At 46.7% G+C, this 20,004-nt stretch overlaps 2 protein-coding genes across 2 annotated transcripts in view; one reads left to right on the plus strand and one right to left on the minus strand.

Annotated features, from left to right (window-relative positions):
* RPS19BP1 (ribosomal protein S19 binding protein 1) overlaps positions 1 to 3,838 on the plus strand; it is a 5,606-nt gene extending 1,768 nt beyond the window's left edge. The window contains exon 4 of the mRNA XM_026657575.1: positions 1,767 to 3,838. Coding sequence (XP_026513360.1) covers positions 1,767 to 1,907 — 141 coding nt within the window. The 3' untranslated portion in view covers positions 1,908 to 3,838. The remainder of the gene's footprint in view (positions 1 to 1,766) is intronic.
* Positions 3,839 to 15,185: 11,347 nt separating this feature from the next.
* Positions 15,186 to 18,782, minus strand: ATF4 (activating transcription factor 4). The gene is made up of 3 exons (XM_024199628.3): positions 18,580 to 18,782; positions 17,054 to 17,365; positions 15,186 to 16,123 (listed from the first exon to the last, which is right to left on the minus strand). Exons 2-3 carry the CDS (start codon positions 17,268 to 17,270, stop codon positions 15,276 to 15,278), a joined length of 1,065 nt encoding a protein of 354 aa, XP_024055396.1. The 5' UTR covers positions 17,271 to 17,365; positions 18,580 to 18,782; the 3' UTR covers positions 15,186 to 15,275.
* Positions 18,783 to 20,004: the final 1,222 nt, after the last annotated feature.

Here is a 20,004-nt window from a genome sequence, read left to right on the forward strand (position 1 = left end):
GGAGCAGAGCCGAGCAGCAGCATGCTCCCTACTCCGTAGAGGAGGCAGAGAGAGGTAGGGATGGGCCTTGGGGAAGGGGGTGGAACAGGGCATATCCCTCCCAGCCCCCTGCCATGAGCTGCTCAGGGCAGGGGGCTGGGAGCACGCCCACGAGCCAAACACCCCAGCCTTCTGCCCTGCACCTCCCCACACACTCCCAGCCTTCTACCCTGCACCTCCCCCCAACACCCAGCCTTCTGCCCTGCACCTCCACACACACCCCAGACTTATAGAGAGAGACCTTCTAAAAAACATTAACATGTATTACTGGCACGCGAAACCTTAAATTAAAGTGAATAAATGAAGACTCGGCACACCCCTTCTGAAAGGTTGCCTACCCCCGATCTATAATGATCACACAACTATGCCCAGGGCCAGCCTTAGGATTTTTGGGACGATCCAGCAAGATGATTTTATAGGGCCTATTTCCCAAAACTAATTGTACAGAAAAATGTGTATTTTGGGGTATCCAATAGAATCTTCTGTTATATAAGTGGAGTCAAGAATTCTGGGTTATTTTTGTTTTTCTCCCCTTAATGATAGAATTCAGGGCAGCTGGCAATGTTAATATCATCATATAACCGTACTCTCTTCATTAAAAGTTCTCTTCCCTCTCTCTGACCCATTTTTTCCCCACAGTCCTTGCCCAGACCTGTATTTCATTGTGTGTCTACAGTCCTCCATAGCTCTCTTTAATAGAACCAATGAGTATATGTCAAGTTGACCATTTTAAAAAAGTTGTTAATTCTAGGTGCTACATGTGGTGCCCCTTGTGGGATTTTTTTGTTTTCCTATCACTTAAAATGTTTCTTTCCCATGTTGATTTTTAAAGACCCATACAACTAGGGAATCTAATGAAACGGACTACAGTCTGTCAGGTGTAAAAAGTAAACTGGGGAAAAAAGGAAATGTTTTCCTCTGTTTCCTTTATAGCTGCTGTTCCCATGAAAGGTTTGAAAAAAGTACAAACATGTATTATGTTGATGTTGTTTATTTAATAGCTCAGTATATATAGTGTCCTATATACTAGTCACACAATTCCTCTAAGGGAGGGAGGTGGTATCCTCACGTTCCAGGGAGAGAAACTAAGGCTTTACCAACGCTGCATAGGGCATTGGTGTTGGAGCCAGATTGAGAACACAGAATTAACTTTCTCTGTCCTGTGTGTAGCCCAGTAGACTATGCTTCTCCCTCTCCCTGTTGAGTTGTCCTACACGCTACAATGGCTGTTCAGCAGGGAAACCTGTTCTGCTGCAGGCAGTTCACCAGTAACTCAGAAGCAGTTCACAGCACCTTGAGTAGTACTTCCCACCCACCTGGGAATATGTTTTGTTGTTTGTCTTCAAATAGATGGACTCATGCCAAAACCAAAAGGTCGAGAACTAAGCAGCCGAAAGGGATGCTGTAAATCACCAATTCTTCTTAACAAAATTTGTGATGAGCTTTCAGCCCTAGCAGTTGGTTTTGGCTTCAACGCCCTCAGCAGCAACAGAGCTGAGACTGTCTTTGACATTAGTCCCAAAAACCCAAATGGAATCTGCTGCTGCCCCAAACACAAGCTTTTGTTAACCCTAGTAAACATCTGTCTTAATTCTCTGCATTGCCAGGACCGGAATAGCAGGGGGTTACTGCAGGTTGGGATGAGGATTACTGGCACAGTAGTTTATACTGTGTCTGGGACTGGATTAGCAAAGGCTGTAATAATCTTTCCTTCCTATTTTTTAAAGGTCCTCGACCAGAATAGGGGCAGGAAATCTAGAGACCGTCCCCCAGAGAAGCCGAAGAAGAAATCTGAAGGCACTGTCTTCACGGAGGAAGACTTCCGGAAGTTTGAGAGAGAATACTTTGGGCGAGCTGGAGCAGTGTGATAAGTCTTGCAACTCTGAGCTTTCCAAAACTGAGTGTTCAGAGCATGGGACTGACCCTGTCCTCTTGTTTGGGATGGGAGACCAGGGGAGTGTGATTATGCCTCTTGCCAGCATATGTTTAGATGTCACATCCACTGCAAGACTTCACATAGCTGTACAGAACTTGTTAGTCGCTAGGATGGGATGTGATGCTGTAGACTCAAAAGCATCCAGGGAGATCATGTTAGGGTGCATCATATTTCCTCTACTGCCCACTTCCAGCCAGCACCTCACTCATGTTCTCTTGGAGTAGAGCAGACTCTTCATTCAAGCCAGATGCAAACTCTGCTCCTCTGAGGCAGGATCCTTTTATCCATCTGATCTGGAAAAGACAGCTTAAAATGGCATGTCTCATTAGGGGAAGCACAGGAGATGATTTAGAGCTGAATTGTGGAGCAACTGGAACAAATTATCAGAAAAAGGAAGGATGCTCTAGAAAGGAGATGTGAGTACTATTCAAACCTCTGTTTAGGTTATGATCTCCATCAGGCAAGGACCTTCACTTTTTTTTCTCCTTGGGTAATGCCATGTACGCTTATGGTGCTTGATCAGTAGTCACTATGGCAAAGAGTGTACTTGCTTACCTCTGTGGTGGAATGATTATTCCAGTAGGGGGGGATTGGCAGAGGTGAAACAGATCATTCAAGCAATTCAGGCACAATTCTTTTTAGGTTGACTTAGGGCTGTGTGAAAGGTCTCTGTTCTCCATGTTACTATATGGGTATTTTCTACTTTCCTTCTTCAGACTGATGAGTGGAAGTGAAATAACCCTTCTGTATTGGACTCCTCCCAGCCTTCCCTCCCACAGATCTCCTTATACAGCTGGTAGTTTACACTCAAGCCCATTAAATCAGGGTACTAAACACACAGGGGTGGTGTTGCTGCATAGTACAGCTGGCCCTAGTATTAACCCACATCAGGTCTCCTGTCCCAAACTTGCTAGGTGTGGCTATCTGTCACTTCCCCTGAGAATATCCACCCCTCCCTGCCTTGCAAACACCAGCTGGTGAAGGTGAAGGCAGCATACTGTTGTTGAGAACTTTTGGCTAGTGGCTGTGATGCTGGATCAAGGGAGGCAGTTCTCTCCTACCCAAAAAACAATGCTAAATGCTTTGGATGTTGCAACATGTAGTTTGGCCAGCAGGTGGGGAAGTTGATTTTTCAGAGACATTCATCCATTGTGCTAAGCCTATGGGTACAATGTATTTCTGGAAGGCTGGTGACTACTTTATTGCCATCTGTTATATTTCCAGAAAGCAGGACCCTTGTTCTCCACTTGAAAACAAAGGGTAAAAAGAATGAGTGCCCAAAAAAACCCCAGCCCAAATATCAATTACATGAATCATTGCCTCCTTGTAAAATAGCCTGGCTGAGCTGAAATGTCAAGCAGTCCTGAATACACTCTTCCTTTTAGTCTCATTGCAATCCCCAAATTTGTTTGTTGCTCCTGTTTCCTCACTGGTGTATTCTGTCACCCACTTGCCTGCAATACACAGTGACCAGATGGAGAGTCAGGGAGGGTTTCTCAGAAATGCAAGTTTGGGGAAGTCAAGATATTATTGAAACAGGCAGCTGTAGTGACGAAATACAGTTAATCCTGGACATTAGTGTTCCTTATTGTACATGTTGCTTGGAACTTGTTGTGTAAGAGGATAGAGAGGGGATTTCTCAATTACTCATTTCTCTCTTCTGCAGAGACTAGAGCAGTGCAAAGACCAGTTCCCTTTTGTGCATGTTCTTGGTGCAGAAACAGAAAAATGTATATGGCAATGAGTAGCTTTTCCTGTTTTTTTTAACTGTACTTTGAATTTGTTTCAAGAAGTTGGCTAGAGTAAGTTTAGAGAGCCATTTTTAATTTGCCATCTTGTTTAAAATAAACGTGTCATACCTACTGTGATAGTAATGGAGCTGCTCTGTAACTTACAAATACCGTTTCCCCGAAAATAAGACAGTGTCTTATATTAATTTTTGCTCCCAAAGATGCGCTAGGTCTTATTTTCAGGGGAGGTCTTATTTTTCCTGGAGCTTCGGGGCCTTATATTCCGGGGTGGCCTTATTATCGGGGAGGTCTTATTTTCAGGGGGATGCCTTATATTACAGCGAGAGGCAAAACTGGAAGTAGGTCTTATTTTCGGGGGATGTCTTACTTTCGGGGAAACAGGGTATGTATGTTGACATGGTTATGGGGTGTTTACTATATGAAGATTGGTTTAATAGAAGCAGGAAGTAAAAGAACAACTTGAAATAAGCCACCCTTCCATAGGGCTGAGCCACCCGATGGGATGCAACTACTATAGGCTGGAGGCAGTGGCACTGTCTCAGGTTATGAAGGAAGGGTTGGGTCAAGGGGGCTTAAAAATTAGGCCTGGGCAGCCCTCTACCCCTCAGAAAGCAAACACTTAACCATTTGGGCATGGTCCCTTAACAACCCTTATCTTTGAGGACTTTAGATTTCCTTTTCAGCCAACTTGCAAAACTAGTTTTGTCCAGAGGGGCCCAAGTTTGAGAATGAAGTACAAGAAGTTTGGAAGTTTAAAAAGGGCTTCCTTACAAGAGAGGAGGTGATTGTGTGGGGGCACCAGACTGACCCAGCTACCCATGTGGGAGGCTGAAGCAGTTAGGTTTCCTTAGGCTGCTAGTGGGAGATGGAAAGTGATATGCATAGACTGTTAACTGTTTTTTGAAATCCTCTAAATTATTTGTTCCTACTGTTAAAATTTTAAGTGTTTTAAGAAGGTTATTTGGTCACTGTGTATGCTGCTGGTCACAGACTCCAGAAGGAAAGAACCATAGGAGCTGAATCCAGTTGGAGCTGCTGGGTAAGAACAGGTGATCCACTCCGAGACCCGGCCTGTGTGAGAACTGTGGAATTGCTCCCCAGGAGAGGTGAAGTCATGAGGCCTGACAGCTGAGGGCATGTACTCAGACCAGGAAGAGAACAGAGGTGCAGCTAGCCCTGTAACCAGGAGACATGCTAAGAACAATTTAAACATGTATTTACACATTCCAACTAACTGCTGTTTCTGCCTGTATTAATTGATCTCAGTCCCACAAGTATGAAGGCCTCTTCAGGCTTGCTTTTGTTCATCAAGTGGAAGAACATCGCCCAGCTATGCATGACACTTAGACAGAGCAGGCCCGTGAGTCCTCTTCCCCATCCCTACAGGCCACTGCTCACTACATATAAGTTGAAGGAACAGCATTTTGGACAGTGGAGTGTGGAACCACAGAAGACTTCAATATACTAAATGTGCAAATGCTAGTGCATGACCATTGTGGAGTATTGAGAAAGCAGGGTCAGAAGAGCTTGTTGCTTCATTCAGCCATCACCTACAGGCAAAGTTGTGCCCCACAAGAAATAGGGAGAAAGGAGTTTAGTGTGCAAGGAGTGGCCCAGGTGCTTTTACTTTTAAATAGCTCCTATTTCCCCTTGGCTTCCACTGACAGAAGCAGAAGGGAAAGGTTCCTAACATATAACCTAAAACTCTTCAGCCTGGAACAGCTGATTCTGTCAGAGTGCATTCCTTTGTTTTAGCTGTGTGCTCCCACACTTGATTCCTTCCTACTGCTGTGGGGTGAGCACTGGGTTGGATGAGCTCACGGTGGCTGGACTCCTGGCTCTGGTCCCAGCTCTGCACCATGCTGCAGCAGAAAATAAAGATAGGATGGCAACCCCCCAGGTTTAGCTATGTATAACTTTCCCACCCACAGGGAGGAGAATAGCAGCAGCAGCTGCTTTAATATAAATGTAAATAACATGCGAGTCTGGCAATGGTCTACTTCTGGCAGAGGAATTACAGGGCAAAGCAGTCCCTGGGTGTTTAGTATTGGGCTAGCTTATGAATCAGATCCATAAAGCCAGGGTGTATCTGACACTCCTACAACATGAATGGAAAGCAAACTGGTAGAGTGACTGACAGACAAGCTAGTGTACAGTGAATGACTCAACCACCACTATATGCAATAAGACTCCAAACAGCTCAGCAAAAGCCTCTTCACTGAACAGCAGCTGCAGCAACCAACATTAGGATGCATAAGGAATAGTTTAAAAAATATGCCATTTTATAAAACAGTGGGACACCTTCTCTTAAGCTTCTGGTAATTCTGTCTCCTTTTCTCTAAAATGATAGAGCAGAAAGAGAAGGGGTAGAGAGAGAGGTGATGAAAATAACTACAGGTGTGGAGAAATTGAAAAGATTAGTGGTAATACCTCCAAAAGCACCAACATCCCATTTTCAGAATTGACTTAGGCACTTTGTCTCATTGAAAATCTATGGGAGTTAGAACTACTTAGTTCAGAGAGGACATGAGACATCAGTCTGAGTAATTAATGGTATAGAAAACTTAAGAGGTGCTTCCACTCCCCCACCCCCATAATATGAGACAAGGAGCAATCAAAGTGAAAGGCAACAAATTTAAGCTGAAAAGGAATTTTTTTTACATAATGTGTACTTACCCTGTGGAACTCTGAATTAGCTGCTACATATTGAGGCAAGGCCCAAATCCTCAAAGCTCTTTAGGCAGTTACTGCTTGCTGAAATCAATGGAATGTAGGTGGCTAAATAGCTGTGAGATCTTGGCCCAAGAGTTTAGTACGATTCAAATAAAGATTAGATATTTATATGAATAGCTTCTATTAGAATAGAAGGGATTATAAACTCCTGCTTCAAGGCATAAGCCAACCACTAACTGCCCAGAGTAGGAAAATGCTTCCCTTGTGGGCAGGTCATTCCAGAATTGTTTCTGAATCATCTGGTATTGGCTACTGGCAGAGACAGGACAGGACAGTGGGCTAGATAGACCATTGGTCTGAGCTGCATTACCCTCACCTTAACTGGTTAATTCATAGTCTCACAGACCAACGCTTAAATGGGACACTAAGATGATTCCCCTCTCCAGCTCACACTATCAATATTTTGTCCTGGTCAGAATTGAATCACCCTGGTGTGGCTGGCAGCAGATAGAGGAAGCTTACATTGCTGAGGCCTGTGCTGCACCAGCTCTGGTGATATCTAGAGTACTCCCATATCCCCACAGGTTAACTTGACATTTTTCACCAGCAAGAAACCCACCTGCCCTTTACAATAAAATGGCGTGATGCAAGAGGAACATGCAAGAGAAGGTGAAATGTGAAGTGACTGATCACTGCTTTGGGAGTGATTGTGACACTGTTTAAAACGCTTGCTAGAACTCCTCTGTACAGCTAGCTGCTTTATGATTGTCTAAAGGCTTGGCATGGGTGCATTTAAAAGCAACCTGACACATATTTAGACTAGTCAGTTTAAAATAGAATTCCCTAGTCCACAGAAATCTCACACACACACACACACACACACAAGAGGCCAGACTGAGCAGCTGGGTCTTGAAACATGCACTCAGAGTTAATACAAGCTTTGTTGGTACAAAAGAGGAAGCATATACTAGATCCAAGGACCCTCCCCACACTGGAAATTGAATTTAGAGAGTGCCTCTAAGTGGCTCTCTACTGCAAGTATGATGCAGAAGGAGAGAGGAGGTCTCCAAGGTAGCCAGAACCCAGACACCTTTAATTGCTAAAAACTGGCACTGACAGGAAAAGAGTTACACTGTACATCAGGGGTCGGCAACCTTTCAGAAGTGCTGTGCCGAGTCTTCATTTATTCACTCTAATTTAAGGTTTTGCGTGCCAGTAATACATTTTAACCTTTTTAGAAGGTCTCTTTCTATAAGTCTATAATAGATAACTAAACTATTGTATGTAAAGTAAATAAGGTTTCAACATGTTTAAGAAGCTTCATTTAAAATTAAATTAAAATGCAGAGCCCCCCAGACCGGTGGCCAGGACCCGAGCAGTGTGAATGCCACTGAAAATCAGCTCGCGTGCCGCCTTCGCACACGTGCCATAGGTTGCCTACCCCTGCTGTACATATTCAATGCAGATGCTACCAGGTCTGGAGGATTAAGTGATAGGAAAAATAAAAGAAATGGGGTTTATGCTCACTGGAAAATAAATGTTGCCCCCAAAAAGGCTTTCAGAGTTAAAGAAGAGGTTGATAATCAATAGGAGAATTGTTACATAGGGGTTAGAGGAAAGGAGGGACAGTTTCAAAAGGAAGAAGGTAAGAGTAAACCAGGAATTTAGGCAGAACCAAATCACATGCAAGTGACTAGGTGTGGAAAAGACACCAGGAAACATGAGAGAGGCATAGGATATGTTTGCTCAAGAGGCACCTTGACTGCTTTCTGGAGAGCAGACTGAAGGTTGTGCTGGGATGGGGGGGGGGGGGGCTTGGGCTGCCAGGCTATGGCTTTTGCCTGAAATACTCTGACCAGAATATCCTGCCTTATCCTGCTGGTTAATGCAGCTCAGTGGCACTAAGAGGGAATGCTCATCTCCCAAAGGGCAGCATGTCCTTGCTGCTATTTCTGGGCTTCTTGCTAAGAGAGGCTAGTCAGCTTTTATCACCCTTTACTTTCACTCTGCAAAGCTGCAGGTGGGGATTTGGGCTTGCACACAAGGTACAGGAGTGCAGCCGTTTTCTCAGGACAGCAAAGGAGGAGGATGGCTTCTTTGGGGGTGGTTTGCTTTTCTATTTGTATTTACAGAGAACAAGTACAAGCACCTGGATCTAAAAACAGGTTGAAGAGGAAGTTATCGGCACACAACAGTAGCAGAAATAAGGTGGTGGGAAAGAGGGCACACATGGTCAGAATAGCTTTGCAGGAGATTGCAGCCTGCCTGTATTGTCACGAGTTATGTATATGAACACTGGACTTCTACTCAGCCAATGGAACAGGAGTGGAATATGCAGGGATGTATCACACCTAGCTTGAGGTGCATGAGGAGAGTTGTGTGAAGTCTGCACCTGCCCACGCTGTGCCTCCCTTGAGTCAGCTATGCCATTACCCCCCACACACACACACACCTTGCTGAAACTCAGAAATTCTCACAGCCAAAACACACACACATCCAGAATTCAAAATGGTCTTAATTAAACTGCCAAATATATACAGGGACTGGTATTCTCATAGTGCAACAGGTAACGTGTATTTAACTTGCTCCATTTCCCTACTTCTCTCTATTGCTGGGCAGAGGAACTGCCCTCTATGTAAACAGTAAAGAATCAATTTAAACAAGTATGGGCTGAGATAAGGCGATGAGACAAATGTCATGAATCCTGACAAAATATAAAACAAATTAGCACATGAAGAGCTATCAATTGTCCAGTCTGTCTCTAAGGAAGTCTAAGATTATACCTTCCTCCTCTTAAAAACGGTTTTCTTCCTTTGGCTCAGCATAGAATGGTGCATAAAAATAGTACAAAGAAAGGGATTAAAGGGAAGTTTCTCTAGAGAGAGGTATAACAATTCAATGGTTGGAAGTTGAAACGATGAATTCAGACTGGAAATAAGGCATACATTTTTAACAGTTATTGAAGATTGGAATAATTTACCAAGGGTCGTGGTAGATTCTCCATCACTGATAATTTGTAAATCAAGATTTACAAGATCTTCTAAAAGATCTTCTCTAGGAATTATTTTGGGGAAGTTCTATGGCTTGTGTTATTCAAGAGATCAGACTAGATGATAATATATTCCTGCGGGGAATACTGCACCAAAAAATTAAAAATTCTGCACAGTCTTAAAATTCTGCATATTTTATTTGTCAAAAACACAATATAATCACAGCAGTTTCAATTATTTTGGCAATTTATTTCAAAATATCTGTCAGCAAGTAGGTCTGACAATACAGCCAACAACAACAAAATCAGAAAAAAAATTTTGACAAATAGATTCCTTACTAGGTATATTAATACAGAACTTGATGCATCTTTGTTAACAGTTATCTTCTCTTTCAGTGAAATTAAATATTTAATTTAAACAAAGTCATTATACAGACGTAACGACCTGGCCTAAGAGGGCGCCAGCATCCTTAAGTACTGTTTTGTGTGTCTGTCATGTGTTGTCCAAGTTCATGCTTGTGTATGTATTGTAAGGTTTTTGGATCATGCCACTAGCGGGAGTGGGGTTGGTGAGTTAGCGGTAGTTTAGCTATAGGATAGTGGATGGTTAGCATGGGGGAAGGAAGACCCAGGGCAGAGAGAGAGAGAGAGAGAGAGAGAGAGAGTTCATGTACATGGTTCACCAGCCAACCACCCTTTTGTCTCCAGAGGTGGTATGCACGCCCCTGTGCCAGGCGCAAGTGGGAGCACTGTGTGCGCGCACACGCAGTGATAGATGGGAGCGCTGTGTGTGCGTGCATGCAGTGAGGTGGGAGCGCTGTGTGTGCATGCGCAGTGATAGGTGGGAGTGCTGGGGGATGTGCACACGCACAGTGGTAGGTGGGAGCGCGTCTGTGTGTGTGCGCAGTGATAGGTGGGAGCGGAGAGGGGTGAGTTCAGGCTGGCAGGGAATATAAAAGGGAGGGAGGCACCACTAGGGTCATGAGTCACGACCAGTTTAATTTAACAGTACACCATAAGGTTTTTACACTGAGCCTCGCTGCTCACGCAGCAGAAGTGCTCATGTATGTGTATATAACTAATATTTGAAACAAGCAAAACTGGAAAAAGAAAGCATTTTGATGGAAGTCTCAAAATCTGCATGAAAAAATAAAATTCTGCAGGAAACATTAATTCTGCGCAAATTCTGCATTGCGCAGAGATGCAGAATTCCAGCAGGAGTAAAAAGAGTCCCTTCTGGCCCTGGAATTTATGAAAATTACAATGGAAGAATAAGTTTCTAATCTACAGATACTGTTTAAAAGCATGACTAAATTACTAAGAATTACTTATTGAAAGTTACATATGTAATTGAAATATGAGCCCATGAGGCAGCCATAGCATCAGTTTGATGGCCTGTTTGAAGACAAGATGATCAGAGCTGCAGTCAGACACAGAAAGCAGCAGCAGGGTTCTCCCCCCCCCCCACACACACACACACCTCTTTTACTTTAAAAGTAGTTTTCCTGAGAGAAGGGGGGAGGGGGAGAAGAGAGATAGAAATTACTTTGAAAGAGCTGTGGAAGTGTTGTGCTGTTCCCTGTTTGTCTGCAGCTCTGATCTTCCTACCCCTGGATGATTGCATTTCAGTGGTAGGAGACTGGGATGTTTCTAGTCTATTTGGGTTCTTATATTACACTCATCCTTTCGTGTAAAACATCTAATTTTGCTCTACGAGAGCTGCTATGGGAACATAGGAAGTTTATTCACATGCCATGCCAGAGTGACTCCCTCTCTTAGGTGGGTTTACTCTAAGGAAAATGAAACAAAAACATTTTATAGACCCATTTACCAGCTAATGTGTTTTCTGTGGCTCAGCTGAGACTGTGCAGACTCTGGATCTTCCCTTGCTCCGAGACAAGATGCTGACTAGTCGGCATCCAGGATTTTCCCACTCACTGGGGCTCCTTCTGCTTCTCCAGTTTGAGTCCTTATCTGAAGAAAACTTATTAGCCCGCTCTACCACCCAGAGGAGAGTCTCTCATCAAAACCTGCCAGGATGGGGATCTGTGTGGTCTCCATTGAGCCATGGAAAGCAAATTAGAAGTTAAGTTGGGAGTATGATTGGTCTTTCAGTGGCTGGGCTCTGTATGGCTGTACACTCTATAGAAAGGCACCCAAGGGAGATAAAAGTTAGCTGAATGAGAAGAGGGAGCCACTGGCTGACGGAGGAGGGAGAAAGAGAACCTGACCCCTTCTGAGTACAGAGCTTTTCTAATAGAAACCCTACTATAAGCAACTATACTCAAGGGCCGTGACCCTAGCCAATAGCGTCTAGTGAAAGAGTACTTCCCTGCTCTGGCCTAGGAGGTAACTCCAGTGTCATGAGCTCCAAGTCTCACTGGCAGGGAACTTTTGTGGCCTCAAACCCTGAGCAGGGTCAGAGACAAGGCCTTTGATGGCAACCTTCAGGAAATCAAAGATGGCTGTCACTCTGGTCCATCTAGCGGGGGGGGGGGGGGGGGAAGAGGGAGAAAAAGCCTTTTACCCGCATCATCTGGAACAGAACCATCCACACAATAGACTGCAAAAGAAGTCGTCATTTTTGCTGTTGGTACAGCAGTGTCTGAGCCACCCTATCAAAAATGTACAACTCCTTTAAAAGTGTCTTATTGCAAACCAGGATGAGAAATTTTGGTGTCAGGGCCTGAGAAAGTTACTGGGCCCTGCTGACAAAGGTCTTGGCGTAGGAACATAGGACTTCTAATCCTTGGAAAAGCATCAGCAGGTCCACGTAGCAAGCCTGCCAGTCTCAGGCAACTAGGATTAAGGGAGTCCCTATGACAAGCAGTTTTCTTCAGAACCCTCCCTATGCGTACTGAGAGGAGGGAAAGCACCATGCCAAGACAAACATCCCAAGGAAAAGCAAACGTGGACTAGTCTAGTATTGCTAGTCTGGGTACCTGCTGCCAAAAAAAGAGAACATTTGTTGGTAAGAGGGCAGTTACAGCGAGGATTCCCCATTTCTTAGAATGGGTAGACTAGCGGGGAATTCTGTAAAACACCTCACCAACCCATGCCCAAAGGAGTGTTCCAAACTTTCTTGAGACTCTTCTAGTCAGATCTAGGGCTCAGCTCCCTAAAAGAGATTTGACTCTCCCCTCTACTGAAATGTGGGCAACTGGAAAAGTCACACAAACTTGAAGAATCACTAGCTAATTTGAGATCTTTTTACTAAGGTTGTGCTTGGGACCTAAGTAAGTCTCTAGACCGGGGTGGGCTAACTTTTTGGCCTGAGAGCCACATCTGGGTATGGCAGGCCATGAATGCTCACAAAATTGGGGTTGGGGTGCAAGAGGGGGTGAGGGCTCTGGTTGGGGGGTGCAAATGAGAAGTTTGGGGTGTAGGAGGGTGCTCCGGGCTAGGACCGAGGGCAGGAAGGGGATCAGGGCTGGGGATGAGAGGTTTGGGGGGAGGCTCAGTGGTGCAGGCTCCAGGCAGTGCTTACCACAAGCAGCTTCTGGAAGCAGTGGCATGTCCCTTCTCCGGCTCCTACGGGGAGGCACGGCCAGGCAGCTGTGTACTCCCCCGTCCACGGGCATTGCCCCTGCAGCTCCCATAATTTTTGGCAGGCAGTTACCAACCTGGAATTTAGCCAGGACACTTTACTGCCATCGCTCTTGAAGAGTTCCACAGGTTGTTTAAAATTAGCTCTGACTTTAAGTTTAAGTGTTTTAAAAGGGATCATTCAAGCTCAAAAGCTAATTCAGTATTCAAATATATGAAGCCAAAATTAGCAGGTAGTAAACGCCAATGACAAAAATGCTGTAAACCGGTGGTTCCCTAACTTCTCACAGTCCCATCTCCCGCCACGCTCCTGGGTGGGGCTGGACATGGGTGAGGGGCCAAGGCTGGGGACAGATCTGGGTCCAGGAGCGGAGCCACAGCTGAGCCTGGGGCCAGAGCCAAGTGCAGAGCCACAGCTACGGCTTGAGCAGAGTGGGGCTAGGTGGCACTCTCGCTCTGCCCCCCATCAGGGCTGGCCCAGGCCTGAATGTTCCTCCACTCCACCCTAGAGGGGCACATCCCCGTTTGGGGACCTCTGCTGTAGACAGGGCATTCATCACAATAAGAAACAGGAAGTCCAACTGCCTCATGAATTAGGGAACAAAAGCACTATCCTACTATTTTTGTTACACTCTGAAGTTTACTAGGTTGGTACCAGGAGCCTTACCCATTTTTTTATGGCCACAGTACAAAAATGGGTAAGGATCCTGGTGCCAACCTAGTAAAAGTTATACCGTAGAACCGAAGTTACGAACACCAGTTACAAACTGACCAGTTTGGAACCAGAAGTTCACAATCAGGTAGCTGCAGAGACCAAAAACATCAAATACAGTAGAATCCTGTGTTAAATGTAAACTAAGAAAATAAAGGGGAAGTTTAAAAGGAAACTTTCTGTACTTGTTTCATTTAAATTAAGATGGTTGAAAGCAGCATTTTTCTTCTGCATAGTTGTTTCAAAGCCGTATTTAAGTCAATTTTCAATTGTAAACTTTTGAAAGAACCATAACATTTTGAGAGATAGGTATATCTCCATATATTATTCAGAGTTACAACTTCCATTCCTGAAGTATTGGTAACTGAGGTTCTACTGTACATAGAGTCAGACTCAAACCAATACCTTTTTTCCCATTTTAGCCTTTCAGTCAAGTGGGACAGGATTCCTCATCTCCACACTCCTCCATGCCTCTATCAGGTCTTGCTTTCTAGTTTAACAAAATCTCCCCCGCCCCAAATATGTAATCTGTATCCACAGCTATACACTAATATAACAGAAAAGTAAGTAACCACCATTTCAGATACTGCCAACTATTGATTCCTCAAATGCCAGTAACAGTAAATGCCACAGCTGTTCTGAATACAAGCATTTCAGTGTTTTATTTCAGTTGACTAGCATGAAGATTAATCAAAACAAACTGTCACATCAGAGATAGCCTGATGACTATGTATAAATCAACTCCCCTTCCAATCAAATTTAGCTTAAATTGGGGCTCTAGAAATAGACATGTCTAAAGCTATTCCAAGTAGTAACAGATCCCCTTAATGCCAAAAAATAAAGGTTTATCGAGTTGTGCTGCCTATTTTAAATGGCCAGTATCAACTTGGAAAAATCACTTGTCTGCAAATTTTGTAGCTAGTATACCTCTAAACAGGAAACTACTAAGTTGGGGGGAACCACATTTTGTATTTGAGTTATCTAGTCACTTCCTGTTGCTGCAAAAGCAAACAAGGAAAGAAAAAGCTGTACTGGTTTCAAGAAAGTGTTTTTCATGTTCACATTGTTCCCTTTAAGGATCAATTGATACTTAGTAAGTAAATTTTTCAGATACTTGAACATTGCAGTTGTGTCCTAGCTCATGGGAGGCGAACTGTATGACCACTATTGTATCATGTGCACTGACTCAGGGCTGGCCTAGGTCACAGGTAAATGAATCAATCAAGTAGATTAAGGGCCAAAGCCTGAAAACAGCACCAAGCAGTGAAGTGCATTTGGAAAGTGACAGCATTCCAGGTCTTCCCAATTAGAAACCACTTGTCCTCCCCTCCAAACCCCTAGCCCAGTTTGCTTGTATTCCCTGAATTCTACACCAGTAGCAGCTCTGTATACTGTATAGTATCTCCATTCCATTAGCTAGTGGAGTCCAATAGACTACCAAACTCTTGGTTATAAAGACAGCCAGGGACTGTAGTGAGAAAAATTGGTCTAGTCTTTCAAATGCACCCCTCCCTCCCCCCCAAACACACAAAAGCCAACTTACTATTAAATAATTTATTAGGCAGTAATACACCACTTTTAGCATCAAGCTCTTATATACATGCACATAAAACTTCTACTCTGACTACCCTATTCAGGGACTTTAGTTCTTTTGCCCTTGGCCTTGCGGACCTCTTCGATCAAATCTTTCAAATACTGGATTTCTTTGCTCAGGGAATCTGCCTTCTCCTTCAGTGCCTCATTCTTCTGCTCTAGCTCTCGGCACTCCCCAGACAGGGCCTCCTGTTCTGCCCTCTTCTTCTGCCGATAACGTGTGGCAGCTGTCTTATTCTGCTCCATCTTCTTCAGTTTCTTATCAGCTCTTTTTTCTCCCTTCACCTTTGCTGACACTACCTTCTCGGCAGGATGATCATATGGTTTGGGCCGCACAGAATCACAAATGGGGTCTGTGGCAAATTGGCTGTCAGTGAGAGATTCTACAGAGGTGGTTGGACTGTGTTGGGGGGTCCCTAGATAAGACTCCGGGCTCATGCATATTCCACTATCATCTGAGTGGGCTTCCTCCTCTTTCTCCAACTTGGGGAACACCACCACAAATGTGGTGGCTTCTGGCTTTCTGTCTCCTTCCAGTACATCAACTTCACTGCCTAGATCTAAACTAAAAGAATGTTCTGGAGTGGAAGTCAGGGACCCTGGGGGGAGGGGAAGAGACAGAAGGAGGGTGAGTGAGGCCACCTGATCTACTCCAATTGGAGATTCAGGGTGATGGATAATTGGGTCAGTTATCAGTGGAGGTTCTTTGTCGTAAATTTCCTGGGTAGGGGGGTCTAATAGATCACACGTGTCTTCCAACGTGGCCATGAGCTCATCTGGAGAGACGGTGGCTTCCAAGTCATCCATTCCTAACAGGGCATCAAAGTCAAATTCCTTCAGATCCATCTTCTCCACCATCCAATCCATGCCTGAGAAGGCATCCTCTGCAATGCAGGGAAACTTAGTTACCATAAAAATACAAGTCACACATAATTAACTCAAGCCTTCTGAAACAACTCTGGATGCAAAATATTTTGCGTATTTTTTCCTCCATCCGTTCCCTTGTTGCTAAACTTTTTCATATGCCAATTTGACAAATCTAGTACTTGCAGCAGATAACACGTTCTGCACAGTAGAGGCCTGCTCAGGCCTAATTTTTAGGTCTGACCCAGACTGGACCCAAGCCTACCTAACCCTGAGAGGGTCAAATTGTTTTCTGACCTAACCCCAATCCAGCACCGCCACTGCTTCATGCCCAAGGGGTCAGCTCTCCTTTATCTGCCTCTTGGGTTGGCACAGCAGTGGCTGCATGAATCAGCAGCTTCATGGCTCTGCTCCTGCCACCCACTAGCATGTGAGACTCTTTGGCATGCACACTCACTGTACTGTGGAATGAGGTTTCTGGCAGGACCAAGATGCTGCACCAACCTGACTCCAAGAGGGTCTGATTGTTTTCCCACCTGATACTTGTCATTTGTCTGGGATGTGTTGCAGAGCTCTACTATAAAATAACCCTGATAGTGACTTATGACATTCCATTTCTCTCTGGCTCCTCCAATCTCTACATAGAATTGAAGTGTTTGGGGAGAGACTTCTAAGACATAAGTGAAAGCAAATGACAGCAACACTCCCACATCTTGTGGGACCCTTCCCCAAACTATAGGCTTCTGAACCATATGTGGAACATGGAGGAAGATGCTGTTGATTCTAAACAGACAGCTGTTTCATCCACTTAAAGAGCTCACTGGTTAATTACAACAATGGCAGAATGTTAAGTGATATGCAAATACTTCCTGATAGGACACTTGATGGGAACACTAGTCTAAAATGATCCAAGCTGATATATTTCCTGTGTGAATAAAGTAATGCCTTACCCTGGCTGTTATCTGTGTTTTTGCCCAAACTATCCACAGCCAGCCAATTGGAGGAGACTGCCTTAGCCTTGTCGCTGGAGAACCCATGCGAACGGAGGGGCTTGGCCACCTCCAGGTAGTCATCTAGAAGTCCTAGGCTTTCCTCAGCCACCAAAGACGACTGGTTGAAGGGGGACAGTAAACCCCCCAATAGCATCTCGTTGTTCAAGAGGTTCATCTTGGTCAAGTTTTAATGCTTTTTTGTCAAAGAGTGTAGATGAGTAGGTGTCTTTGTCAATTACAGCAATGCTGCTGTGAGGTGCTTTGAAAAACCTGGAGCAAAGATAAAAGATCATTTATTATATAGGTTTCAGAGTAGCAGCCAATAGCGGATGCAGCCATTTGTGTTTGATTTGACTTAAATACTGAACGTTCTCTACCAGTGTAGAAATGTTAATTTCAATAAAACAAAAAAATTCCACTATCAAAACCATGTTATGGAACACTAAGCAGACTAGGGTTGTCCCCCTTTCCAGGATTTCACTTTTCCTGTCAGACACATTCTTTGCATTTTGACCCCTTCCTGCCCATCTCAGAATCCTATCCCCGCAACGGTGCCATCTGGCAACTACTAAGATGGTGCTCATTAAGTCTTAACAAAGGGGCCACTCAAGTTTCCTCATGACCAAATATGGTCATATCTACTGCTAGAGCCACACCCACCATTCTGCTGTGACTCATGCATAGCAGGACTCTTGCGCCTATGCCAAGCTGCAGCCATTTCATGTTCCTGCCCGCGTGCCTCTCTCCCCACCCTATAAATAGGCAGCCATTTTGTGTATCCTGCCACGTTTCCACTGGGGCTACTCCGACAGCAGCTGGCAGCTAACAGATTACTGCCTGCCCAGAATCCGCAGGAGCAGAGAGGCATTAGATAGCTTGGAGTCCCAGCCAGCGGCCAGGGAAGGAAAACGCTGACTGCGAAGATAGAAAGCGGACATTTAAGGGTAATAGGGGCTGTCGCCTGGAAACCCCATCAGGGGTAACAAAATAGCGGGGAAGTCGGGCGAGAGGCTGAACGAGCAGCCTGCATCATCTGCGATTGCAGCCATAGGATTCCGCCCGAGAGCAGAGTCCTAGGGACCCTGGGCTCGAGGTGGAGAGGAGGCGAGACAGCGCACAAGGCTCCAGACTCATGTGCCACCCCCCCATATCCAGGATGGGCCGCTCCTGCCCTGTCTGTGGGGAATGGTTTCTCCCTGGGCTAAGAGCGTCACAGGAATTCCCCCCCCCCCCCCCCCCCGGGGGGGGAAAGCCCCAAGGCCCCCCCCCACCAGCCCCGGGGACGCGCCCCCCCCCCCCCCCCCCCTTTGCGGAAGACCAACTCCCTCGCTACGGACTACACCATTCTCAGCCCCCACCCTCCGAACGGGGAGAAACCATTCGCCAACACGGGGGAGGCCTTCTCAGCTCCCTAACCCCTTCCCCGGCTCGGCCAGACCATTCCCGGTGGGGGACCGGGGCCCTGCCCCCACCCCGGTACTCACGCCATGGTTGCAGACGCCGGGGATGGGCCGAGGACGCCGCTGCTGTTGCTGCGCCCGCTGCACTGGCCGATGCCGCTGCTGGCCCTGCCGCCCTTACCAAGCCATGGCGGCGGCGGAGTGGCTGGCCGGGTCGGGTGGGTCCCAGCTGCGCCCACGCACACAACCGCACAACACCTTGGACAGATAGACAATAAGAGGGCGCGTCCCGCGCTCCCCGCTTATATAGCGCCCGCCTTCTATCGCGTAAGAAAATGAGATCCGGTAATACTGTATCCTTCCGCCAGATTCACCGCGCGCTCATAAATGCCTGTGCGATTCGAAAGGCTCTGTGCCCATCTGCATTCCCCTGCCTGGCTAAAGACACCAAGACTCTTGGTCTCGCCCACGGCAGAGGTCGGAGCTAGCGAACACGCGGCAAAAGGATTACAGGGACTATATTATATGCCACACTGACACTGTACCTCATTGACTAGAAGTGACGTCACGCAGAGACAGGGGCGGGGCCTCACTGCGCCCCCGACTGAGTCTGGCCAAAGACGGGCTCCGGGCTCAGTACAGCACAGGGAAAACCACGTGGGCTTGTAAAGCGGTGATTGGCTGATACCGCGCGTTCACGTGTGATGCGAGCTACCATTGGTTAGGGCGAGAGAAAGACGCAAACGGCGGGACCCGGAGCTAGGGGAGGGAATGCGGAACTGGGCTGAATGGTGGGTGGGCAGGGCCAGGAGGCCTGTGCGGAGACCCCGGCTGCTGCAACGTGCGCGGCCCTGCCCGCCTTGCCAGCCCCCCCAATGCCTCCCCCCGCAGTGCCAGCCCCCCATGCCAGCTCTGCCCCACACTGCCCCCTCCCTGCTGTGCCAGCCCTGACCCCCCACTGCCCCTTCCCTCGTGTCAGCCCTGCCTCCCAATGCCCCTCCCCCTGCAGTGCCAGCCCCCCACCATGCCACCTCTGCCCCACACTGCCCCATCCCTGCTGTGCCAGCCCTGCCTCCCACTGCCCCTCTCCCCGCTGTGCCATCAGTGCCCCCCGCTCTCCCACAGTCCCTCTCCCCACTGTGCCATCAGTGCCCCCACTCTCCCTGTCCCTCCCCCCTCTGTGCCAGCCCAGCCCTCAGCACCACCCTACTTTCCCTTGATCCCTCTCCCTTCAATGCCAGCCTTGCCCCCCACTGCTCCTCCCTCACTGTGCCAGCCCTGCCCCCCAGTACCCTTGTTGCCCCTCTCCCCACTGTGCCATCCTGCCCCCCACTGCCTCTCGCTTCCCCTTGGCCGTCCCCTCCTCCTGCTGTGCCAGCCTTGCCCTCCAGTGCACCCTGCTCTTCCATGGCCCCTCCCCCTGCTATGCTAGCTTTGCCCTCCTCTTGCTCCCCCATGGCCCCTCCCCCCGCTGTGCCAGCCCCGCCCCCCCCCCCCCCTTCCCTTGCT

This window comes from Terrapene carolina, unplaced genomic scaffold, assembly GCF_002925995.2.
Source record: "Terrapene carolina triunguis isolate 2854851 unplaced genomic scaffold, T_m_triunguis-2.0 Scaffold247, whole genome shotgun sequence".
Lineage (NCBI taxonomy): Eukaryota > Metazoa > Chordata > Testudines > Emydidae > Terrapene > Terrapene triunguis.